Source organism: Oncorhynchus tshawytscha, linkage group LG31, assembly GCF_018296145.1.
Source record: "Oncorhynchus tshawytscha isolate Ot180627B linkage group LG31, Otsh_v2.0, whole genome shotgun sequence".
In the NCBI taxonomy this organism is placed as follows: Eukaryota; Metazoa; Chordata; class Actinopteri; order Salmoniformes; family Salmonidae; genus Oncorhynchus; species Oncorhynchus tshawytscha.
Genome location: NC_056459.1, coordinates 24471060 through 24491205, shown reverse-complemented (window position 1 = coordinate 24491205; position 20146 = coordinate 24471060). Strand labels below are relative to the sequence as shown.

At 41.9% G+C, this 20146-nt stretch overlaps 2 protein-coding genes across 4 annotated transcripts; both read right to left on the bottom strand.

Annotated features, from left to right (window-relative positions):
* Positions 1-759: 759 nt before the first annotated feature.
* LOC112229460 (regulation of nuclear pre-mRNA domain-containing protein 1A) lies at positions 760-10676 on the bottom strand. Of its 3 annotated transcripts, none has more exons than XM_024395303.2 (7): positions 10211-10667; positions 7709-7838; positions 7493-7599; positions 7131-7225; positions 6641-6767; positions 3761-3936; positions 760-1352 (listed from the first exon to the last, which is right to left on the bottom strand). In XM_024395303.2, exons 1-7 carry the CDS (start codon positions 10359-10361, stop codon positions 1197-1199), a joined length of 942 nt encoding a protein of 313 aa, XP_024251071.1. In that variant the 5' UTR covers positions 10362-10667; the 3' UTR covers positions 760-1196. The 3 variants fall into 3 exon arrangements, with proteins under 3 accessions (XP_024251071.1, XP_024251073.1, XP_024251072.1); XM_024395305.2 differs by lacking the exon at positions 760-1352 and adding an exon at positions 3020-3135 and having other exon boundaries at positions 10211-10676; XM_024395304.2 differs by lacking the exon at positions 760-1352 and adding an exon at positions 3020-3122 and having other exon boundaries at positions 10211-10673.
* Positions 10677-12919: 2243 nt separating this feature from the next.
* On the bottom strand, positions 12920-14778 carry LOC112229461 (transmembrane protein 249). The gene is made up of 4 exons (XM_042309835.1): positions 14667-14778; positions 13993-14208; positions 13722-13807; positions 12920-13454 (listed from the first exon to the last, which is right to left on the bottom strand). The coding sequence occupies exons 1-4, from the start codon at positions 14776-14778 to the stop codon at positions 13308-13310; spliced, it is 561 nt and encodes a 186-aa protein (XP_042165769.1). The 3' UTR covers positions 12920-13307.
* Between the last annotated feature and the right edge of the window lie 5368 nt (positions 14779-20146).

Genomic DNA, 20146 nt, shown 5'->3' with positions numbered 1-20146 from the left:
TCTGTGGAAATGAAAGAACCTTCCAGAAGGACAACCATCTTTGCAGCGCTCCACCAATCAGGCCTTTATGGAGAGTGGCCAGATGGAAGCCACCCTTCAGTAAAAGGCACGTTACAGCCCGCTTGGAGTTTGTCAGAAGGCACCTAAAGGACTCTCAGACCATGAGAAACCAGATTCTCTGGTCTGATGAAAGCAAGATTGAACTCTTTGGCCTGAATGCCAACCGTCACGTCTGGAGGAAACCTGGCGCCATCCCAACGGTGAAGCATGGTGGTGGCAGCATCATGCTGTGGGGATGTCAAGATCAAGGGAAAGATGAACGAGAGAGATCCTTGATGAAAACTTGCTCCAGTGTACTCAGGACTTCAGACTGGGGGCGAAGGTTCACCTTCCAACAGAACAATGACCCTAAGCACACAGCCAAGACAACGCAAGAGTGGCTTTGGAACAAGTCTCTGAATGTCCTTGAGTGGCCCAGCCAGAGCCCGGACTTGAACCCGATGTAAAATCTCTGGAGAGACCTGAAAATAGCTGTGCAGCAATGCACCCCATCCAACCTGACAGAGCTTGAGAGGATCTGCAGAGAATGGGAGAAACTCCCCAAATACAGGTGTGCCAAGCTCGTAGCATCATACCAAAAGTCTCAAGGCTGTAATCGCCAAAGGTTCTTCAACAAAGTACTGAGTAAAGGGTCTGAATACTTATGTAAATGTCATATTTCAATTTATTTGTCAACATTTCTAAAAACCTGTTTTTGCTTTGTCATTATGGGCTATTGTGTGTAGATTGATGAGGGTAAAAAACAATTTTATCAATTTTAGAAAGTCAAGTGGTCTGAATACTTTCCGAATACTGTACCAATAAGAGTGATCTATTGTGAAGAGAATACGAGGGATCCTTGGCGAATAGGAGGGAGATATACTGTTACAAAGAGAGGGTTACATGATGATGGGTAAGAGAGAAATTTGATAAATAGGACTACATGTGGAAAGATTGGATGAGAGAGCAGTCGAACAGTAGCACAATGGCAAGATGCATATGGCCAATGATAGTAACCTTTGACTGACGTATCTCCCAACCTAAGTGACTCTGATGTCCACGAAGTGAAGTGATGTCCACAAGTTAAATGATAGGGCGAGAGATGTGTCAATCAGAGGGTGGATGGTCGGTCAGAGATGGGAAACACAGGTGAGCTGTCAGGCTGTGGGGTCATAAAGCTCGACGCCAGACGAGGGCAGGTGCAAATGTCCACCGGTCACACTGGGGAGCACAGAGAGGTCTGGTAGGTTGCTGAGATGAGAACGCAGATCCTTCCGTACCTGGGTCACCCGCGCCAGCTTGCGCTTGTACTCCTGAAACAACAAGAATAGGTGTGAGGAATAATGTGACATTTTTTTGTACAACATTAGAGTTGGATATGCTGTTCAATTGTTAGACATCATTTTGGAGTTCACTGTAAACCTTGTAGCTCATTGTGAACCTTGTAGCACAATGGTTCGGAAAGGGAGGATTTACAAAGGAACTTGGACACATCAGAGTAAACTGATGACATTCAATCATTTCCGTTTCATTGTGAACCCCTATTTACTTTTATAAGTGGCTAAAATATAACATTTTGAATGAAAAAGTGAGTTGTAGGTGGTTTTATATTATTAGTGTGTGTGTAAGTATTTTGTTTATTTTTTACTAAAAATCATCATCATCCTACATCAACCTCTCACATCAGGATCACAGAGGGATGGCAAGGTAAATATTTCTGAAGGACCTTTACTATAACCATTCCGTCTTTAAAGTTGTGAGCTATGAAATCCTTTCATTACATTTCAAGTCACAGAAATAGTAGTGTTCGATCCATTCATTTATTTACTACAGAGAAAAACAGAGGCGTTTCCTTATCTCCTATTTTTAGGGCAGTGTGACTAATCTAAATAAGCATTAAAGACAAATCAATAGTACAGTATGGGAGAAATGCAACCTTATAGGCAAGTCAAGGATATGCTAAGGCCTGTAACCAAGACCCAGTTTGACAAACAACCCCTTAGCAATTGAAGTGTCAGACTCCCCTTCGCTAGCATTGACCCAGTCATGTCGTTAACCCATAGCCTCAATGTGGGGGAGTAAAACCACCCTGAACCCAGAGTACAAGGTGAGCCAGAAAATAGTCAAAGCCAAAAGACCCATCTCTAGAAGGCATGTGTTTAGAACTGGTGGTGGACAACTCTAGTCCTGGGGAGCTGCAGAGTTCCTCTTTTTTTTCCAGCACACCTGATTAAACTCATTGTGGTCCAAATTAATATGGATTACTTTTATTATTACAAGGGATGATTTGGTGTGTTAGTGCTGAGCGGGATCAAAATACTTCCCATACTGCAGCCCTCCAGGACCAGAGTTGCCCACCCCTGGTTCAGGGGCTTGACAATCAAATTGAGAAGAAACCAAAATCATATTTGCAGACCAGTATAATTTACACTTGCTGAAAATACCTTCAATGGCATTTTAAGTACCCCAGTATGAGTACGAATATTATTTTGAACTTTAGATTCAGTTTATAACACTCTAGCCATCTGTGAATGCACTTAATTTCAAATAAATGGACAAATGTCACATGGGCCTGTCTGTGTGCGTTGAGTTTCCAAATGTTTAAGAGGCATAAGACATTTGACTCATATTGTACATTTGAGGCTACTGTTAGAGTACACATTTTAATAGCATTCAAGTAAATTTTTCTGCTGTAGTTTTTGTTATTTTGTTGAAGTCATGACCTCACTGACTATTTGCAATGTAAAGTATCTGTTCATGAATGACTACCAAAGCTGGGTTTTAAAAATGTGTTTTAGCTATCGAAAAAAACGTATGTCTTATGTAATAACATAGCAGGTGAATTTTGATTGCTTTTATGCTAAATATGTATTTAATATAATGACACTCAAAAGTAAAGTCAATCAAATTGGACTGGAGTAATGCAATGCAACCCCCACCAGTACAAACACAAGTAGCATCAAATAACAGCACTCACAGATTCAGTTTTAATTTCTCATTTATTTTTCTTTATTACAAGAGATTTGTTGAATTGCAGATACACTGCAGATACAGAGACCAGGAGACGTGATCTTGCTCAGTTCCTGTGGGTAAAGGCTGGACAGTTAAGCATTCAGCAATTACAAAACAGTAAATTGTTCTCCACAGTGTATTAGAAACCAATGGAAATAGTGTGTTGTCGTTTTGCAAGCAATTGGGTGAGATGTCATCTTTGCTAAAGCCTTCAGGGCCTGAACTAACCATGGGGGAGGAAGACACCACTGATAAGTGGAGAGAGGCATAATGACTTGAATCCTATCTTGAGGTAAACATGTAACTCAAACCATGGTGCAAATCTCCCATTGACAATGTGGGATTTGCATGAAAGGTCCAGTTAAGCATGTCTATGTCAAGTTTAGGAAAGGCCAAATGAGTTTAAACTGAACAACTATTTTTCCCCATGGATGTTTTCTTTGGCAGGGCACAGAATATTAATATTCTTCAGAAGAGTTGCTTTTTGCCAAGCACTATTTTGAGCATTCTTTGTTCAATTCCATTGGTGAGATGCAAAACATACCATTTGAAAGGGTGAAATGATACAGGGCTACAAGAGGAAAATACATGCTACAAAAACAGAAACACACAAAGAGTGAATGAAACAACATGCAAGACAGACAGACACAATGAAGATGGAGAATGATAGAAAAGGGTGTGTAGTGAAAAAAGAAAGGTGATTATTTACTTCTAGTTTCTGCTCGTTCTGCGCCAGGCCGTCCCTCTGGCTGTGTAGAAACAGGGTGAGCGTCCGCGTAAGCTGCCGCCGGTCGTCGATCTCCGCCGCCAAACGGCCGCTGAAGTCCGCCAGCAGCATGCATGCCTCCTCCACCAGCCTGGACAGGCGCTCACCCTGCTCTTTATCTGAAACACACAGAGGAGGGGGACAGAATGGTTGAATGGTTCATTGGGGCACATCTCATCCAACATTTGAGTGTCTTCAATGATGACAAATGATATCAAGCACTGGTGTGTGTGTGTGTATACACACACACACGTTTTACTATACTTGTGAGTACCAAACGTCCTCACAAAAATAGCAAACCAACTAAAATTCAGAAGTGGGCACATTTTGCCGGTCCTCACTTGTAAAAAGGCTATTTTAGCCTTAGGAGTTAGGGTTAAGGTTAGAATTAGGGTTATGGGTCCAATCAAGTATAGTAAGACATACTTGTGTGCATGTGTGGGTCCAATGAGCATTGTTGGGTAAATTACATCCCCAACCTAACAGCCCTTCATCAGTTGTGGTTGACTGAGGTGGGACTTAACAAATCTCTCAATCACATGTTAATTGTATGGCCAACTAATGTACAATGGGCTCTATTTTCGGCTGGCGTTAAGGTGGAGCTAGTGTTAAAACGCACGTTAGTTTGCAATTTCGTCATTTAAAACTGCCGCACTGGCATTTTCCATCCCTAACGCCAGGTACAGCAATTTACCTGTCTTATATCAGCTCACTTAACGCTCAAATGGGAGGGGTGGAAATATTTAAGGTGTGTCCTTAAAAACATGATCCAAGTTTCTATTTTCAAGCTAGGATAGGATACTTAAGACCAACCAAAAGCTGGTTTTAATGGTAACACAGTTGGTTATGATACAGCATATCCAGCCGTGACACACACTGCCCATTTGAACAAGAGTAGCCTAATGTGATTTTGGTGCCTTTATACTTTGTAATTAGAACCGTTAAAAAAAAAGTCCCCCCCCATTTCATTTCGTTAAAAACCAAGCATAGCCTCCTCTCCTCTCAATGAAGGCTTTTTTTTGTTATCCTGCCCAACGCAACCGTGAAGTAGACAAGACCGTTGATAAAGAGTTTGGCCCCTGAGACCCCTGGGAAATAAATCTTAATCACCAAAGCTTTATTCAAATATAATGTTTGAGAGAAGTAGAACAATGATCTGACATTCCCTTTCTATATATGCATTGTAGGCAGGCCCACATTATTTTAGTCATGCAGGTGCCGTTTTGGAAGTGCCCCCCGCCCACCCTACGTGTCCATACCATCATGAAAAGAGAACCTTGGTGAATACCGGTGAACCTCGTATTAAGAAGTTATCTGTAACCTGCAACAATTGCTTGTTTTCTGTTTAATATGTTCAAAACCCAAGCCTGCCCATAGGCCTACTATAACTAAGGCTGGTTCAACAGTAATGAGTTTACATTCATTCATTGTTGTTGTAAAGAAAAAGAAAAAGATTGAACTTTTATTACAATCAAAAAACAAAACAAGCAGTCTTATTACAACGATTCACCTGGTTTTATGGTAACAACGTCCGTAGTGCACATGCAACTTCTGGGGATGTGAAAATGTGATGTGATCTGTAAGATGTTTCCGATTATGTTCATAGAACATAGGCCTATTTGGGAGCAGTATAACGTGAGTGGACATCCTCCCTTTCTCTTTATAGTGGATCTTTGTCCAGCCACTGTGAAAAAGTTTGGATGTGTGTTAAACTCTCCATAGTCTGCGTTGTTTTAATATTATATACCCACGGGGAGAAATTATGGTGCCTGTTGTTTTGTTTAGAACTTGATTATAATTACTTGTTCTCTTTGTAGGCCTTATCAATAATGCATTTAACCTTGTTTTTTTACTATGTTTAGTATGTCCATGCTCAGCCATAATGCAATTTACAGTAGGCCTAGCCCCTATTTCAGTGTCTCAGCTATTGTAGCCACTTAGAACAATGTGGACTGCAAATGGCTTCATGTTAACTATTTAGCCAAGATTGGTCTACATTTTGTTATTTCGTTTCTGTGAAGCCATTTAACAAACTATAAAACGGACTAACATTGGAATTGGAGTTGATTCCAAGGCAATACATAAAAGACCATAAATACACAACTTGAAGCAAACCACATATTTCGCCATGGCGCACATTCTGATTGGCCAGTGAGGCCTCGACACACTCACACCGTGTTTATTCATCAAAACCCAGCCCTTTCACTCCAACGCCAATTGTACGTGAAAATAACAAATATTTCTGACGCAACCCTGAACATATAGCGCTACCGGCGGCACTTAGATTTACAATTGCGTTATTTTTGTTAAAATAAAGCCCAGTATGTTTAACAACATATATTTAACCTTTATTTAACTAGGCAAGTTAGTTAAGAATAAATTCTTATTTTACATTGACGGCCTACCCCGGCCAAACCATACCCTAACCCGGACGACTCTGGGCCAATTGTGCGCCGCACTATGGGACTCCCGATCACGTCCGTTTGTGATACAGCCCGGGATCAAACCAGGGTCTGTAGTGACACCTCTAGCACTGAGATGCAGTGCCTTAGACCGCTGCGCCACTCTATATGGTGTATGTGACAAAACATTTTGGGTTTGTTTAACTGACTGTAAGTAGTATTTATATGTAGCATGGTGTCTGTCTTTGTTTTTCCCCAGAGGACAGCACTAACACGGTCCATTCACTTCCAAAAACTAGGCTATACACACAGCTGGGTCAACTGCACCCTGTACGCCACCCCTTCCTACAACAGCATTCTCTGGAGCATGGCTGACTGTAGCGAATGGGAGTGTGGGATAGAGGTGTGTGCCAGGGCCTACCTGTGATCCTGTGCAGCAGTGACGTGTCCTGCACCTCAGCAGGCAAGGAGGAGATTCGCTGTCGCAGTGCTGAGTCCCCAGAGGCTGCATTCTCAAGCTCCTGCAGGGCCCGGATTAACTCTGCCGTCTGACGGGGAAGGGAGGGGCAGGCAGAGGAGAGGTAGAAAAAGAAAGAAGAAGGGGAGAGTGAGGAGAGAGGGGGAGCAAAGTGTGAAGGAATGGGAGGTCAGGAAAATGGAGAGGAAAGGAGAAGGAAGAAATGACAGCGATGGGGGATAAAGGAGAATAGTCCCACATTGCAGTTAGAAAGTAGGTCAAACATCTAAAACAAATAACTAACAAGGCAACTTGTCTTAACAAAGCCATGTGACTACCAAAACTATTAAGTTACGTGGGATACTAAGAGGTAAATGCAATGAAAAATAACCTCTGTTTGGTTAAATTAATCTAGCCATTACACCCCCCTGTGAGGGGTTGGGTTGGCCTGTACCTGTGGGGGCTCCGCGGGGGAGCTTTGGGAGGCCAAGTCCTGGTCGTCCAGTTGAATCTCCTCATACGGCCTCTTCTTGGCCTTCTTCTCTCCCACTGTGGAACATGTATACAGGGTGAGAGATCATGGGAACAGAGAGAGATGGAAAGAAGATGGCATGATACTATTTCACATCCTTTATTGACGCTCACGTATGTGAAGTAATGACTATGGAAGGCCAATATCTCCTGTCAAGCATACTATGTTTTCAGATCAGAGTAGATGGAGGATGGGACAGGGGAGAAAGCACCCCGTTTTCAGACGAGGAAGCCACTGAGCGTGGTGAGACAAACCGGAGGTGTCTTTGTTAGGAGGCTACTTACACAGGACGTGTGAGAGCTGGTCCAGCAGGTTGTTCTCATACACAGCCCTCTCCTGCCAGATGGACAGAACCCGGCCCAGCTGTTTCTTACAGGGGTCCTCTCCTTCCCTGCACGCACACATACACACGTCTAATTTCCATCAACAGGCTCATGCCCCAACTACTACTGTAGGGAAAACAGTGGGAGACCGATGTAATTGTGCATCTCACCCCTCACCTGGACACATGTTTGAAGGCATCAACAATGACAGGAGCAAAGTCCTGAGTGAACTCAGGTCCTTTCTTCTTGCTGTTCTGGATGACGTCGTTGGCGAGGTAGAGGAAGGTGAGCTTCCTGGATACCTTGGCTGCAGACACAGATCAGTCAACTGTGGGAAACTGATTTAGAGCAGAGTTAAACTATACAAAGCCTAGCAACACAGGAAAGTGTCAACAAATGCATCTGCTAGGCTTCAACTCAGTATACCTTTCTTAACACTCAGGCATACTACACAACATTAACTTAGAGCCCACTTAGGCCTTAACACGTAAACACAGGCTGACTATAAGAGCAGAAAAGTATGACGCTGCATAATATAGCCTAATTTACATAGCCCACACATAATGCAGTTGACAAACAGGTGTTGTTATATAGCTCTATTGTATGAGGAAGATCTGTCTCTAGGCGGATAGGGGGTTTTCTTTCTCCAAGGCTAAGCAAAGAAACACATGCTTCTCCCTGGTTCATGTATTGAGAGAGCAAATCAACCCCAAGTGACACGACTCCCCCCCTGTACACACACACACCATGGTGACAAGGAGCCCTTATGAAAAAGAGGACCTTTTAGGAACTGCACACCACTTCTAATTTAAATCCCAGCTCCATTAATGCGCAAGAGTCTATAAAGAGGGCCTAGATGTATCCTTCGCAATGGCTCACAGCTTTGACGTACCGACACTGAACTGTGAATTGGAGGTTTAGACAATCACTGACTGTACACAGCACAAAATCATACTTCGTAGCTGTTCGTAAGGACTTGAAGCCAGAGATAGCCCTTTTTGTGATTTGTGGTTAGTGAGCATCAAACACCAAGCACAGCGATGACAACAGGAAATAAGAAACCTAGAAAATGTGACCACAACTCTGTCCACGAGTCGGCTACAGAGAACCCTCCAAGGCAGAGAAATGAGATGACATCCGATGCTATTCCCAGTCCAGAGAAGAGTCAGCAGCTCCCAAAATACAGAGGGTCAACTGGGATATCATTAGGCCAAAGGAAAATATAATTTACCCAAAGGAAAACCGAGAGCATGCATCAAAATACCACTTCCTACCAACTAGCTAGCACACCAGCTCAGACCTCATACATTTATATCTATGCAGTAGGCAGGTACCGGTAAGTTAATGTCATACACAACAGATGGGTTTTTTAAAGCTTTATTTGACCAGGTATATTGATTTTACTAGGTAAGATATATGCCAATGCAGATTGTCCTATTTCCTGGTACATTTTATGCACATTCAACATCTCTGATCTGATCACCCATTTCACATGGCAAAACACTACAAATGACCTGAGCTCAATCAACAACAAAAACATTAAAGCCACCCTGCATCTTTCTACACGTCAATTTGGAAGATATAACAGTTTCCCAAAGGTATTCACACATTGAGACCTTGTGGCAGTGTAGTGTGAGAAATCCTTAGATACAAAGGTCATATATATGTGTTTCTAGGTCTTCATTTTATTGTGAACTTCTATTGGCAAAGCAGGGAATGTAGGCCTAGATGAGTAAAATAGGTAGACTAATGTCACTGTCACCCTATTTCACAGATATAGCCCATGGCTCATGTGCAGTGATGCAGAGAAGTTCGTGGATTGGCACTTTATGAGCAGGTGCATGCAGCACATACAAGCTAACTACATGTGTAAACGATGATGGGCAGCAATGCTGACCCTTGGTCACATGTGGATTAGCTACCTTTACCCTGCTTTTAAATTGAACATACTAGGAAATGTCTGACAGTGAAGTAGGGTCCCAATACGAAGGGCTCTTTAGCTGTAACAAGACTGCCTGGTTTTAGGACTCAAATGACTAACTAGTAGTAGCTACTGCCTTCTCGTTCACTGTCTGAGCAATCACTCCAATTACGTAACTTTGATATACAAATTAGCTAGGCAGTCCAACTAAATTTCAACTTTACAAAAGATTAGACTTGTGAGCTAACGTAGCTAGGTGGCAGCTGAGTGACCTGAATGGGGCCTCGCATCAGTCTAGTTATCCATACAAGCAAAGACCTTGCTTAGCAGGGTGATCGTTAACCTCTACACTTGAATGTAGACATGCCTCCACCATGTGACGACGACTACCCCACCCTGGCACTGTAGGAGAGGAGAGAGCTAGCTAGCTAAACAACTAAAGTTAAGCTAACTAGCTAGTTAGTAAGCATTAATAACTACACTATTAGCAAAAAAAGTATCTAGCTACAGTAGCTAGACGTAATTTAAATTAGAGAAAAGTTAATGGCATATCGTTAGCTAACTAGTAGCTGACGTTAGTTGGGATGTGGTGTGAAAGAGCTGGCTAGCTACAGTAACCTTTGCAAGTAAACAAACATAAAATGTTATCTAACGTTAGCTACACTTAATAGACGGTTTACGTTAATTCCTAGCTAACTGAACAAAACTTGGAGATAAATGTTATTATTGATTAATATAGTTTAGCTAGCTAACATTACCTTTTTTCAATTCGTTGAACCAAACGTTGACGATGGTCTTCGAGTGTTTTCTATGATGGATAAGCCACAGTGACAGAGTCTGGACACTTTGTTGGGAATTGCTAAGCTCCGATAGTTTCTTTTCCAAAGCTGCCTCTGAAAAGGCCGACATGTCAACGATAATGTCAAATAATGAGAAAATAGTTTTCTACCAGATGTTGGATGCTAGCTAGGTCATACAGCTAAGGTTAGCAATCTACCTACCTACCTAGCTAGCTAGCTAGCTAGCACTCAATGTGTTGTGCAAAAGCTACCGCCCTGTGACTACCGACGGACGCAGGGTCATTTGTGTCTGTTTAGAGTCAAATGTATCTAAAGTATACACCACGGTTGCCAGGTCTAGCTAAAACGTATATATACTAATGACCTCTGAATACCCTCCCACAAAATTGTTATTTCGCAGCAAGAGAGGAGTTGCCACATTTATCCATTTAACCATTTTTCTATAAGCAAATTAAAAAGGAATATCGAAGTAATTTTTATCAACCTAGGCTAAGAAGCAAACTTCGGTTTACCATCAAAATAATAATTATTGCAAGTTTAAGAATATGTCGCAAGAGAAAAGATAAATCACACTTACTAAACTCTCCAGATCATTTTCCATCAATGGATGTTGATTTAATTTGTTTTGACTGTTATGATTAAGCAATAAGGCCCGAGGAGGTGTGGTATATGGCCAATATACCACAGCGAAGGGTTGTTCTTAAGACATAGCCCTTAGCTGTGGTATATTTGGCCATATACAGTGCATTCGGAAAGTATTCAGACCCCTTGACTTTTTCCACATTTTGTTAAGTTACAGCCTTATTTAAAAATGTATGACAGTTTTTTCCTTCATCAATTAAAAAAAACATACCCCATAATGACAAAGAAAAAACAGGTTTTTAGACATTTTATAAAATAAAAAAAACTGAAATATCACATTTACATAACAATTCAGACCCTTTACTCAGCACTTTGTTGAAGCACCTTTGGCAGCGATTACAGCCTCAAGTCTTCTTGGGTATGAAGCTAAAAGCTTGGCACACCTGTATTTGGGGAGTTTCTCCCATTCTTCTCTGCAGGTCCTCTCAAGTTCTGTCAAGTTGGATGGAGAGCCTCTCTCCACAGCTATTTTCAGGTCTCTCCAGGAATTTTAGATCGGGTTCAAGTCCAGGCTCTGGCTGGGCCACTCAAGGACATTCAGAAACTTGTCCCAAAGTCACTATTGCGTTGTCTTTGCTAGGCCCCTGAGTGGCGCAGCAGTCTAAGGCACTGCATCTCAGTGCAAGAGGTGACACTGGTTCGAATCCAGGCTTAATCACATCCGGCCATGATTGGCCATAGGCTATTGACTAATATCTGGGTTTATAATTGCAATTCAACTTTGCAATGGTTTGCTGAGCTAGATGCAGGTAGCCTATAGCCCCTGTCAGGCAGACATCTCATTTCAGGGAAAAGTCCACAATGAAACGGGCATTAAATGTGGAGAATGATACATTTGCGATAGAGCTGTGACCATGATCACAATTGTTGACTTCCAATTTAATTAACCAAATATGGCCATTAACAATGGCATAATAACACAAGGCTACAACAATAAATGAGTTATAGGCAATTTATTAAAACCGTTTACCAGCTCCAGGTGGGCTGCACAAGTGGCACAAATTGATTTGCAATGACTCCATTGATATCGTAAATTCAACATATTTATTGTAGCAAATGGTAGGCTATACAATGCCATGCCATATCAATTAATAGCCTACTTGATGGCCAAAAAATGCAAATGTCCCCTATCATTCTCCACATTTAATGTCATTTTCATTGTGGACTTTTTCCCCATAACAGAAGCACGCGAGGGAGTTCCATAACTTCAATTTTAAACCCTAGAACTGAGCACGAGTAAAACCCTTAGCTTGACACGGTTATCCGTGAGAAAGTCGGCATTAGAATGCAATTTAGAATGTATCTCAATCAATCAAATGTATTTATAAAGCCCTTTTTTACATCAGCAGATGTCACAAAGTGCTATACAGGAACCCAGCCTAAAACCCCAAACAATGCAGATGAAGTCGTTTTCCAATGCTTTGTTGCTGTTATGTAAGTTCTAAAGCGTTAATATGTTTTAAGGGAAAATAATGTCTCCATAATGACATATCTAAATAGCCTACCTACAACTGGTAAAAAGTTGTCATGACGTGTTGCTCTTTCGCGGTGACTCAGCTGCCTCTGCAGCAGCACTATCTCAACCAGTGCTCTCAACGCACACACCCACACACCCCTCTGGCCCTCCCCCTCCCCCTCCCCTCCACTCCCCCTGTAACAGCCTAGTCACTGCCTGATAGTCAGCAGCAGCAGGTCACAATGAAATATACTGTATTTATATTTTTTAAACTAAATGCCATGGCAGCCGCAGTGCAATTTAGAATTATTCCAAAACCGGTCCCCTAAGATCAATAGATTTTCAGCAGCGACATCGTTTTCAAAGTAGCCCAATTGGCTAGAATATCACGAACATGGCAACCCTGAATTTTTAAAAAACATTTTTTATTTAACTTTAATTTGAACTAGGCAAGTCAGTTTAGAACAAATTCGTATTTACAATGATGGCCTACCCCGGCCAAAGCTGTGCCAATTGTGCACCGCTGGGACTCCAATCACGGCCAGATGTGATACAGCCTGGATTCGAACCAGGTTGTCTGTAGTGACGCACTGAGATGCAGTGCCTTAGACCGCTGCGCTGTGATAAACACACTGGCCCTGTTAATTTATGTGAATGTCTGTTTCTGTATTTTCATTGGGTCATTCTAGAAGGAAGGCGGGAACTGGCTAGTAAAACATTGTTAGTGTCTCATTCTTACATTCTCAAGAACTGTGTTGGTGTTACAGGATGAAGACCAAATCAATGATTTCAAGAGATATTTCAGAAAACTATCATGAAAAAGACAGAGACATTTGATTACAGTTAGAAACACAATATTTAAATTTGGTCTGTTTATGGAATAAGGATAGGGTAAAGGCAACATGGCAGGAACACTGACAGCACCACGTGATTGATCACAGAGGAACTTCCTCATCCTCAGACAGGTGGATTGTTGCGATCATTGTTAGCAGACAGGATGATTTTGGGCCTGTGGATGACAAGGTGGCGTTTAGAAGTGTCCTGGTAGTCAAAGTAATTGAGGTTGAGTTTCGTCGCTATCCTCCTGCCCTGGCACTCCAACAGCTGTGAAATAAATATACAAATATTCTGTAATATAAGTGGATGAGCAAGGGAAGGAATGGGCAGTGATATAGACAACATACTACATTATGGTCAGATGTTTACTAAAATATATGATTGGTTGATGAGAAGTAGGCCAGGGCCCATATCTAGGATCAGTTTTTCTAGATCATAATGAATAGGATTATATGGACAGATCCTAGATCAGCAATCCTATTCTGAGACGCTTCGTCACATAGTGGCAATAGTAATTCTACTCAGCAATGATACCTCATATTTCTCTGAGAAGCCACTGAGTTCCCTCTCTTCAATCTTGTATCCATTCAGCATCAGCTTGTACATCAGCAGTACCTGTCCTGAAATTATGCCATGAACATTTGCCTGCAATGCCTTGAAACTTAAATCAGTCCTTTTACTGGACATCCATTCAAACTATCTCTTCACTTTTGTTTTGATTATCTGAGCACCAATAGCCCATGACTGATATGAATGATCACAATTCCCTACTGACAGAAAAGGAGTAACAGTACTAGGACCTCACCACTCTTCTGCGCTATCATGCGTATGTAGATCTGGTGCAAGGGGCCCCTGTGGCGTAGGTGTGTGTGGATGTAGTAGCGGTACTCCTTCTTCTTGTGATCGATCACCAGGCGCCGGCGGAAGGCCCCGGAACAGACCAGCCACAGAGAGAGACACATGCTGAACACCAGGAACCCAGTATACTTGTGATGGTCCTGAACCAGGAAGAGGTAAGCTTAAAGGTTATGGTAAAGGTCAGTCGAAGGGAGAACGACTGAAGAAAGGACTAGGACAACAGTTAATGGTATGAGATTTATAACTGCTCACAAAAATAAAACTAAACATGTGAGATGTGTTTACAATTCTCCCTTTTCAACCCGTATTAAAAAAAGAGAAATAGCATGTCGGGCAATTTCAGATTGTGTGCCTATTCCTCATGGGAGCACTCACACACCCCAAACTCCATGTTCATGTAACAGGCAGTTCCAATGGTGGAAGCGATCAGTAGCAGTGAACCTTTCCAGATGTTTTCATGCAGGTATTCAAGAACAAACACTGCAACAAATCATATCAACATCAACCAGAAAACCAACCAGAGGACCATTTGAAAACAAATAAACTGAAACAAAATAATTTGAGATAGCAATAAAAGAACAGTTAAATAAAAATGAGAGATGTCAGCAATAGATCTCTTACCGTCCTTCACTATAGTGAATGGATAGCAAGGGTTGTTCTTGATCTTATCTGTGAGTGCTTGCTCAGTGGCATTGAACTGATGGTCCCACGTGCCAAAAATCCCGATAGTCATGGTGCTAACAGGCTAAATGGAGAGGGTTACATGAGAGAAAACACAATGTCAATCATTGAAAGTTGCACTACAATGTCATTTTAGTGTAAAGAGTGTATCATGCAAATAACTCACACTCGTTGTTATGCATGTTTTAGTCAAAAATACATGATGTTCTGTAACCAAATCCCTAAACCTTCTGCCTCCTACAGTGGAAAATGGAAGACAGTAAATTGACAACAATAGGTTGTCATGGTAACTAAGTAATTATTGTTGTCTGATAACATTCTAGAGCCCTATGATTTCTATTCTACTGAGCTCCCCTAAAACAGAAAGTGTTCATAGCCCAGAGCTGTGAGCTGAAATGTCTTACAGCATTCACAATGATTCTCTGGGGTTGCAGTTTTGCTAAATCTGTCCTCAGGGAGTTAAATGTGGTGTGATCACCAATTTTAGCATCACGTGAATGTGCTCAATAGCAAGGTCCATATAGCATGCACAATCGATTTTGTATTTTCACTCGTTCAATTTGCAAAGAAAGGAATCTGTTAAAATCTCACAATAAACGTTGTTTCAACGAGTCAAATGACGTTCGTATGTATCCCTCAGAGATCCTAGAAGGTAACAAGACTTCACTATATCATTAAGGGTGTAGTATATCCTATAGGACATCATATTTGGTCAAAGAGAAATGCCGTCATGGCACGGCGATGACGCGGGCGGTCAACACTTGAATGACTGTATCTTTGTCAAAACAGCACTGTCACGACTTCTGCCAAAGTCGGTCCCTCTCCTTGTTCGGGCGGCGTTCGGCGGTCGACGTCACCGGTCTTCTAGCCATCGCCGATCCACCTTTCATTTTCCATTTGTTTTGTCTTCCCACACACCTGGTTTCAATTCCATCATTACATGTTGTGTATTTAACCCTCTGTTCCCCCCATGTCCTTGTCCAGAATTGTTTATTGTAGTGCTTGTGCACGTTATGCTGGTGTGTAACGGGTTTTGTTTACCCATTTATTTATTGTTCTGTTTACAGTGGTTTTGTTTATTAAACTGCGCCGTTGTAAATCCGTTTTTGCTCTCCTGCGCCTGACTTCTTTGCCACCAGTACGCACCCCCTACAAAGCACCAATTGGGGTAAAACAGAGCTAGCTAGATAGCCAATGAGCTGGGCTTTACGGGAGTATCCGGAAACCATGTATATGTCGTAAAATGTAGCTACTAACCTTGTACGACAGCATGCCTTTTCATTTTGGACAAAAATTATAAATATACTCAGTTATAAAGTTCTGAAAACTGGTTGTTTTGCAAATGTTGAACTTATAATATGGCTACTAATACTTGGAAAGCTAAATCAAAGTCCACGTATACAGATTTGACGATATTCTTGCAGAAAAATGTTATATGAATGCAAATGTCTCCATCATGATTTGCCCATCTTGTGGACACTATCGGAATTACAACCAGAGTGATGGCAAGAACTGTGATTTCTCTTGCATTTCAAAGATGGTGATTTTTTTTCTTTGTATTTTATTCCATTGTTTTATATTCTACATTTAATTCACATTTACATAAACTTCAAAGTGTTTCCTTTGAAATGGTACCAAGAATATGCATATCCTTGCTTCAGGGCCTGAGCTACAGGCAGTAAGATGTCATTTAGGCGAAAATTTAAAAAAAGGGGGCTATCCCTAAGAAGATGTATTAAATGGACACAACATTGGCATTGAGGAATACACCACATCAGTCATCGGCTTCATCAATAAGTGTATCGATGACGTCGTCCCCACAGTGACTGTACGTACATATCCCAACCAGAAGCCATGGATTACAGGCAACACCCGCATTGAGCTAAAGGCTAGAGCTGCCACTTTCAAGGAGCGGGAGACTAATCTGGACGCTTATAAGAAATCCCGCTATGCCCTCAGATAAACCATCAAACACTGTCTGGTTTACACCGGCTCTCTGCTACACCGGCTCTGACGCTCATCAGATGTGACAGGGCTTGAAAACTATTATGGACTCCAAAAGGAAACCCAGACACAAGCTGCCCAGTGATGCGAGCCTAACAGACGAGCTAAATGCCTTTTATGCTCGCTTCGAGGCAAGCAACACTTGCACGAGAGCACCAGCTGTTCTGGATGCATCACTTGGATTTGATTTGACAACAGACCAAAACCTGAAGGGAGATAACAATGTATGCATGCTGCATTATTAGCCATAAAACATAAATCTGGACAACAGATAACTGAGGATGACTCAATTTGACGTCCTTAGAGAACAACATTTTACCTTGTCGTGTCTCGGTTCAAATGTGGCAAGCAGTGACTCAGCAACATCCAATGGCTCATTTAGCATTTCATGTAAATTATCCAAAAGCGGTTTCCATTAGATAGCACAGCCACAAAGTCAAATTGCTATATTGAAAAAATTAACATACACCAAAATGTGCTTTTTGGTTTTCATTTAAGGTTAGGCAGTGTGGTTAATTTTAAATTGTAGAAATAAGTGGGGTTATTGACTTTGGGGCTGTGGTAACTAGTGTCATGACATTGGCCTGTGGGTAAGGTTTATGACCCCCCCATAAATACCTTTCTCCCTTCCCTCTCTCTTGACTCTACAGAGGGACTCTTGAATAGCCTTTGTTAAACAGAGAGTCTGGGAACATCAAACAAGTGGAGGGAAAGGAACCATATTTCGGTAATAGAACCAGTTGAAAATATGCGTTGGTACTTAATGAATATGATGTCAGTTCGGTTGTCATCTGAGACATTATGACTGACAACAGGATGACCTAAACTGTATCTGGGAAAGTCTACACATTATAGTTATCAGTTTCACATGGAATTGTTGTGCAATTCAAATGTTTAAATATAAAATTATTGGTGAAAAGATTCAATGTAATTTTAGCTTCCAAATTAGAGATTTGGGCTTTCATAAGGTTAGGGCTCTGCTCAATCAGTGGACCGCCCCTGTGAAGAGATATGGGCTATAAACTATGAAACACACCCTTCTCCCTCCACTATATAAAAGCTCTTGACGAAAAGATAACCTCCTGTTCCGGGTACATTAGGATGACGGTCCGATGTCAGAAGGGTTCAGATAATAACTACAGAACAAAGCCAACCTCAGCGTGAGCTTTGGTTGCGAATGGTATGAACTTTGAACTCTTATTCGCTACAGAAGTGATACCTCCTAGCCGTTGAGTTTGCAGCAGCCGCTGTAAACGTTGGCTAGGAGGGGACAGACAGAGCATCCCGTCCACCACACAACGATGACACTAGAACATTTCCCGTTCACTACCAGAGACACTCTTCAAAGGACAAAGGACTCTGCTGGGCAACACGGCCTTCCATCTACCACCAACCTATTGAAGTGCAGCTCAGAGTAAATATTGATTGCATTTTCCTTTTCCACAACCGCAGACCACATGTAACCATGCCAGCTCAGGACCTCCACATCCGGCTTCTTCACCTGTCTGTGACCAGCCACCCGGACAGCTGATGAAACTGAGTATTTCTGTCTGTAATAAATCCTTTTTGTGGGGAAAAGCTCATTCTGATTGGCTGGGCCTGGCTCCGCTTCGTGTGGGCCTATACCCTCCCATGCCCACCCATGCCTATATCCTACCAGGCCCACCCATGCCTGCGTTCCTGCCAAGTCACGTGAAATTCATAGATTAGGGCCTAATTTATTTATTTAAATTGACTGATTTACTTATATGAACTGTAACTAAGTAAAATCTTTGAAATTATTGCATGTTGCATATATATTTTTGTTCACTGTATATACAGTACCAGTCAAAAGTTTGGACACCTACTCATTCAAGGGTTTTTCTTTATTTGTACTATTTTCTACTTTCTACATTAGTAGAATAATAGTGAAGACATCAAAACTATTAACACATATGGAATCATGTAGTAACCAAAAAAGTGTTAAACAAATCCAAATATGTTTTAGATTCTTCAAAGTAGCCACCCGTTGCCTTGATGACAGCTTTGCACACTCTTGGCATTCTCTCAACCAGCTTCACCTGGAATGCTTTTCCAACAGTCTTGAAGGAGTTTCCACATATGCTGAGCACTTGTTGGCTGCTTTTCCTTCACTCTGCAGTCCAACTCATCCCAAACCATCTCAGATGGGTTGAAGTTGAGTGATTGTGGAGGCCAGGTCATCTGATGCAGCACTCCATCACTCTGCTTATTGGTCAAATATCCCTTACACGGGCCTCCTGGGTGGCGCAGTGGTTAAGGGGGCTGTACTGCAGCACCAGCTGTGCCACCAGAGACTCTGGGTTCGCACCCAGGCTCTGTCGTAACCGGCCGTGACCGGGAGGTCCGTGGGGCAACGCACAATTGGCCTAGCGTCATCCGGGTTAGGGAGGGTTTGGCCGGTAGGGATATCCTTGTCTCATCGCGCACCAGCGACTCCTGTGGCTAGCTGGGCTCAGTGCACGCTAACCAAGGTTGCTAGGTGCACTATGTTTCCTCCGACACATTGGTGCGGCTGGCTTCCGGGTTGGATGCACGCTGTGTTAAGAAGCAGTGCGGCTTGGAGGTCAGTAAATCCTCAAAATGTCAAGAACTTTTACATTTTCTTCCAGTGCAGTCGCAAAAAAACCATCAAGCACTATGATGAAACTGGTTCTCTCTAACTTATCCTCTGTAGGAGAGGTAACTCTGGGTCTTCCTTTCCTCATGAGAGCCAGTTTCATCATAGCGCTTGATGGTTTTTGCGACTGCACTGGAAGAAAATGTAAAAGTTCTTGACATTTTGAGGATTTACTGACCTCCATGTCTTAAAGTAATGATGGACTGTTGTTTTTATTTTCTTATTTGAGCTGTTCTTGACATATGTACTTTTACCAAATAGGGCTATTTTCTGTATACCACACCTACCTTGTCACAACACAGCTGATTGGCTCAAATGCATTGAGGAAATCATTTCCACAAATTAACTTTTAACAAGGTGGCACAACTGTTAATTGAAATGCATTCCAGGTGACTACCTCATGAAGCTGGTTGGGAGAATGCCAAGTGTCCAAAGCTGTCATCAAGGCAAAGAGTGGCTACTTTAATATCCATATTTCAATCAATCAGCTTATTATCCAAATGTCTATCAATCAGATTAACACATCCTATCCACACTCACACAACTTTAACATCCACTTAGTACTATTCCCTAACACATGGTAAACTCCCGTATTACATCATTTGCATTTTCAACGATTCTCTTGTTACTTGCTATGCACCATATGTATCACCATATATTCTCTTGCCGCTACTTCCTATACATATATACCACATGCTTTTAGTAATGGCTGCAGACCACGTAGACACTGCTCTTATAAATGCCAACAGACAGCTGCCATATTGTTTTTTTTATAACA